The sequence below is a fragment of the Protobothrops mucrosquamatus genome, unplaced genomic scaffold (genome assembly GCF_001527695.2).
Source record: "Protobothrops mucrosquamatus isolate PMUCROS unplaced genomic scaffold, P.Mucros_1.0 scaffold27, whole genome shotgun sequence".
Lineage (NCBI taxonomy): Eukaryota > Metazoa > Chordata > Lepidosauria > Squamata > Viperidae > Protobothrops > Protobothrops mucrosquamatus.
In genome coordinates this window covers 57,865-63,933 of record NW_015386412.1, presented here as the reverse complement: position 1 = coordinate 63,933, position 6,069 = coordinate 57,865, and the positions used below count along the sequence as shown (strand labels likewise).

General features: G+C 43.7%; 1 protein-coding gene across 1 annotated transcript in view; it reads left to right on the top strand.

Moving 5' to 3' along the window:
- MTMR10 (myotubularin related protein 10) overlaps positions 1 to 4,759 on the top strand; it is a 19,475-nt gene extending 14,716 nt beyond the window's left edge. Inside the window, 7 exon segments of the mRNA XM_015810997.1 lie at positions 386 to 587; positions 1,211 to 1,280; positions 1,535 to 1,605; positions 2,044 to 2,213; positions 2,727 to 2,897; positions 3,264 to 3,446; positions 4,122 to 4,759. Of these exon segments, the coding sequence (XP_015666483.1) occupies positions 386 to 587; positions 1,211 to 1,280; positions 1,535 to 1,605; positions 2,044 to 2,213; positions 2,727 to 2,897; positions 3,264 to 3,446; positions 4,122 to 4,715 (1,461 nt within the window). The 3' untranslated portion in view covers positions 4,716 to 4,759.
- The last annotated feature ends 1,310 nt before the right edge of the window (positions 4,760 to 6,069 follow it).

Here is a 6,069-nt window from a genome sequence, read left to right as displayed (position 1 = left end):
TGGATGAGTAAGTGGGTGGATGAGTGAGTGGATGGGAGGGATGGATGGATGAGTGGGTGGGTGGATGGATGGATGAGTGGATGCATTGTTAGAACATCAGATTGAGGAGAACTGGCTTATTAAGTTTTGAGGGATGTCCTTATAAATCATTTAACCCTTATTTCATATTATCAAGTCTTCACAGAAAGGCCAGGTAGTTGACTCAGAGCTCTGAAGTATGATGGGGTGGTGTCACTTCTCTTAGCCACCCTCTGCTGGGGCCATCTGGTGCTTCCTAGAAGAGTATTTTGTGGTTGGGTGTGCCCTTGCCCACAGGATACAGCTTGGGGAAGGAGAGGGGAGCTTGCAGCTGCACTCCAGGCTGAGAAGGGACTTTGGGGGCCAGCTGTGGGGTGAAGCTGTCATGAGACACTTCTAAAAATGTCCTCAGTACCATTTCTCTTCTTTTTCTTTTAGGATTTGCAATGCTGTCACCAGAAGTCATCCACAGAGGAGTGACGTTTACAAGTCTGACTTAGATAAATGCCTGCCAAATGTCCACGAAATCCAGACGGCTTTCCTGAAACTGAAGCAGTTATGTGTGAATGGTAACGTCTTCCAAACCAGGGTTGGTTCTTGAATTTGCCAAAGAGGCGGACAATCTGAGACAAGCAGATTCCATGTAAAACATATTAACTTCTCAAAGACGAGTCCAAAAAGGATTACTTAAATAACACTGAGCATCTGGTAGCAACTGCTCTCTAATCGTATTAAGTCTCGAGATAAGAAGAAGAAAAGGCTTCTTCTGTGTTTCTAAATATATACTCTGGATTATTTTTAATTCTCAAAACCTGGAGAACGTAAGTGCGGGAGGACTGCAGTATCATTTCCACTTCCCTTCGTGTCATCCGGGGAATGAATATCCAGATTTGGCTCCCATCTTGGCCTAATTCTTTAAATATCTATACGCAGCATTATTTTGGGGGGGAGAATTAATCTGATTAATATTTGCCATATTTTTTGGTAGGGCCAGTCATAGGCTTAGTGGAAGGTTCTGGAGGAATTCCTATGCAAACCTTAAAGAAATGTGTCCATCTCTCCTCTCTTAATCATGTTTAAGCAACCTGGAACTGTTGTGTTTGGTCTGTTTTTCAAAGAGAATCACATCACCCTATAATGCTGGTCTGTAATGCAAAGACATTCTTGAAAATAACGTGTCCCTTTGTCTCAGAGCCTTTTGAAGACACTGAGGAGAAGTGGCTTTCCTTGCTGGATAATTCACGTTGGCTGGAGTACGTGAGGTAGGAAATCTGGAGGGCCACTTCCCATCAAAACAAGGTCAATTAAAGATTAAAGTTATTATGACTTGCAAATGATCCTCAGAAAGAATCTTATCTACACCTGTTGTAGAAGACCCTAGTTCTGAAAACACGAATCTCTTTCTGGGGCAATCAGCATTGCCAGGCATTAAAGCTAATCTTTCTGGAAATTTTGTATGATAATTAATCTGTACGTTCATCTAAGGTGATCTAGATTTTGGGATCTCTTGATCTAGAATCTTCCTGAAGCATTCTGCAGAACTGGTCTACATGCTGGACAGCAAACATGTTTCAGTAATATTACAAGGTAAGCTAGTCTGTTTTGAAAAATCGTGTTGATGCTCATACAAAATCTTTATGTGGCCGTCATTAAGCATTTATAACAAAAATAATTATTTAAGGGAGTGTTGACACCATGATCAGAATTAATTCTCCCAGTTCTTTCCCATAGACTTATCTTTACTCCACGCCATAAACAGAACTCTGTTCTTCTCTCATCCAGCCTCTTCCTAGCATTCATCTTGTACAGAGACACGTTAAACCAGATTGATTGCATACGGTTGACGTTTTGATGAGTTGTGTAGGCATTTGAAGCTGATTTCGATGAATGTTCATGAAACTTGATACTATGTAATGAATGTTTATATTTCTAGACGGTCACTTGTTGAGCAGGGGGCTCTGGTTAAGTTATACAACACAGGAAAGCAGTTTTGTGTTAAAAACACATCATTCCTTCCTTCCACAGAGGAAGAAGGGCGAGACCTAAGCTGCTGTGTGGCGTCTCTTATCCAAGTGCTGTTGGATCCCCATTTTCGGACCATCGCTGGATTTCAAAGCCTGATTCAGAAGGAGTGGGTCATGGCAGGACACCCGTTTCTGGACAGGTGCAATCACTTGAAGAAATCTGACAAAGAGGTAATAGGATGAAAAAAGTCCCAAGTTGAAGAAATATGTAGGGGTAGTTAGCTGGGCATTTCTCCACCCAGAAAAGGTATTTCAGTGACCTGTTTCATTCAACAGGGGAGAGCGGGCAAGGGGCACGGAGTCAGTGTGCATTGGCCATCCTGATCACAGCTTGAGCTCTTGTGAGTCCAGGCAAATGCCTGGTGGATCAGTGCAAAAATGCTTGGATCAAGACATTTAATGGTGGAACTTAGTGAATCTTTCTTGATCTTCCCACTAAAAAAAAAAAAATGGAGAGCCAAACCTGCTTCATACTTGGATAGAAACCAGTAAGAAATCCCACAGCTGTTGGGGACACTTGGAAGTCTGAAAGGACATCATTAAAAAGACCATAGGAAGCCAACTCATGGTTGAGTCTATAAAGTCATTAGAGTTGAACTCAACTTGAAGGAGCTTTCATTTGCTTTGTAATCAATTCAGGCCACCAGAGAGGTCTAACCTCTATCTGTCTCCTTCTCCCTCTAGTCTCCTTTGTTCCTGATGTTCCTTGACTGTGTCTGGCAGCTACTTGAGCAGTACCCATCGGCCTTTGAGTTCTCTGAAGCTTACTTGACCATATTGTACGACAGCACACGGATCTCACTGTTTGGTACTTTCCTCTTCAATTCTCCACATCAGAGAGTAAAGCAAAGCACGGTGGGTGCCACATATGACCAGCCAATTTAAGAAGGACACTTGAGGGTCAAACCATGGGGCAACACTGAAATGTGTGAAGAGCCTGATCTTAGCTGGAGTCAGGAGAGTATCTGTCATGGTAGTAGTACAATTGTGATTTTTGTTTCTGAGCAGGCATGTTGCACTTCAGTAGAGCTTTTCCATTGTGTAGTTTACACTTCAAAGGAAAGGGTAGTGTGAGGCACAGAACCTTTTGTGCTGTAGAATTGTGACGATGCTGGACTTTGATTTTTAACCTTTATCGGTCTTCAAGTAGAAATAAATCTCAACTCAAGGAAGGAGGACTTGGTTGCTTCTTTGAACCTCCTTTCATTTGTCTGCTTCCAGGAATTTGCCATCAGCAAAAATATTCAGCTGGGTGATGAGAAAGGGCTGAGATTTCCTTCCGTTTGGGATTGGTCCCTTCAGCTCACAGCGCGGGATCGCCTGCTCTTTCACAACCCCCTGTACATTGGGAAGAGCACACCCTGTGTGTGCAACGGGACTGTGAAAAGCTTTAAACGATCAAAGGTAGGAACGGGGCAATGGGGCCAACTTATGGGACACCAACTAAGGCAAAGTCTCTTTGAAGCATTTCCGTCCTATAACCACCACCACCCCATATCTGGGCTGCTCTGTGTGGGCCTCAGATCAGAAGAGCCAACTCCACGGGAAGGCTGAATTATTTTGATTGAGGTTGGCTGTCATAACAACTTGCAAGTCTGATTGTGCTGGACCTCCCTCCCTCTTATACTTCTGTGAATTGGGGAGGTGTCTTTCTGAGCCTCTTCAGAATATTGTCTGCCTGTGGCAGGCTTTAGCCATGTTTCACCCATCACTGCTTGTATATCTTTTCCTTACTCTCTATGGCAGTGATTCTCAACCTTGCCAGCTTTAAGACATGTGGACTTCAACTCCCAGAATTCCCCAGCCAACCGACACTGCTCTCCATGGTCTGCCTCTCCTTAGACCAAATGAATCTGGCCTTCCCTGCCTGCTTCCCCTAATCTTTCACAGCCATATGGGATCCCCAATATGTTATTGGAGGTCTTTCCTTGGGGACCTGCAGAATTCTGGACTAGATAGCCATAGGTCATATCTTTAGTTGCCTTAATTTTGCTTCTTGATTCAGTTAACATGAATCAACCATAATCTGATGCAGTGAACAATGGGAAACTCAAACTTATTCCACCTTTCACTCCCTAGAAGAACTACAGTTCAACCCTCAGAGGTCTCCCATCTTCCCTCAAAAACGGAATCATCAACGAACAGGACTTCCTCCCCAGGAGAAACTCCCTGATCCTCAAACTGAAACCTGACTTCCTTCATCACAACACTACCAACGGCATGGAGCAGTATTTCCGAGACTGGTTCTCCAAGCCAGCGGACCTTCACGGTGTGATCCTACCCCGCCTCTCCGGGACACAGATCAAGCTCTGGAAACTCTGCTACTTCCGTTGGATCCCCGAGGCCCAGATCAACCATGGGGGTTTCATCACAGCCTTTCACAAAATCTCTCTGTTGGCCGACGAGGTGGAAACCTTGAACCGGAGCTTGAGGCAACACAACGGCAATCCCCCGCTGTTGGCCAACGCACCTGAGCGGGACCAGAGTCGCCTGTACTTCCGAGCCCATGGGCTCACTGACGGCTCCACCATGCCTGACTTTCTCTCGTCTGCTTTTCCATTCTCCCCCGTGGGCAACCTCTGTCGGCGCAGCATCCTGGGCACACCCCTGAGCAAATTCTTGAGCGGTGCCAAAATTTGGTTGTCCACCGAGACCCTTGCCAACGAAGACTAATCCTAGGAGCCAGCGAAGAAGAAGAAACGGCAGTCTTAACACGACACCGCTAGCCGGAAGCTGTCCTAACTTTATAGACCACATTGATGTTTTTGCACAAAGTATTTAAAGGCAAAATCCTCATGTTTTCATAACGCACAGGTTATTATTTTTGGTTTGGTTTGGTTTTAACGTTGCAATCGATCCGTTGATCGTCTTCTTGTTTCACCCGTGATTCTTCCTGCTGTCTTGGTTGATAGGACTCGTGCTTTTTGAAGTTGATTCACCCTCCTGATGCACATCGAAGGTTGGGCTTGATGATTGTGCTTTGATTCTGTTTGTGAGGCTCCTCTGTTTGAGTTGACAGCTGAAGCCTGCAGCTTGAGAAGCGGGAATGAAGGAAGAGAAATAGCAAAGAAAACAAAAGAGAGAGAGAGATTTGCAGGGTGACTAACCAGTGCAAAATACTAGAGCAATATATTTTTCCCCCTCAGGTGGTAAGACCAATCTCATGATGATTTAAAAGTTCACATTGCTGTGAATTTCAGCCAGAACTTTTACAGTTCCATTCAAGTAAATTAAATGTAGCTTTATGCCTCCCTTTTGATCATCAATGGTTACGTTTGGCCCAGCTCTCTTATTTATTTATTTAGGGTTTGAGATTGCCTTGTAGTTTACAAAAATCTGCCTCCAGAATTGCATATGCTGCCAATGAGTTGATGCTGGTGTGACGGTTGGTGTCTCTTAGCTGATTAAAATCAAGAAACAAGAAGAAACTAGTTGGAAAAATCTTACGGCTTTAACCTGGTTAAAGGATAAAGAGAAATAACTGCCCATATTGGCTCCAGACATTGTAGTTTGGGACCGTTCTATCAGCATGTATGCAAAAACAACATTTTTTTAACACTAGCCTTAAAAGTGCCTTTTCTTGCATTGACATTAATATTTGCCTGGAACTCAGTTACATTCATTTGATAAGCTAACATTCTGCCTCTTGATGTAGCCCGTTTCCAGTCTCCTTCATAGTGATTTCTGGAGGTGCTTTAAAGATTATTATCCTCTAGCCAGGAAAAGAAATCTTAACTGACAAATTGTTGAGTATTAACTGACTGTGAATGGGCCATGGATGGGCTTGGTTAGAATCAGCATTCTTGGAAGGAAATATTGTTTTTTATATATAGTTAGGGACTTTTTTTTTTTTACAATTTAGTTCAGTGTTTCTCAACCTTGGCTACTTTAGGATGGTGGATTTCAACTCCCAGAATGGCTGGGGAATGCTGGGAGTGAAGGCCACTCATCTTCACATTGCGGAGATTGAAAAGCACCAATCTAGGTTGAATTCAGCCAAGATGTTGGTAGAATTCTTTAAGAGCCC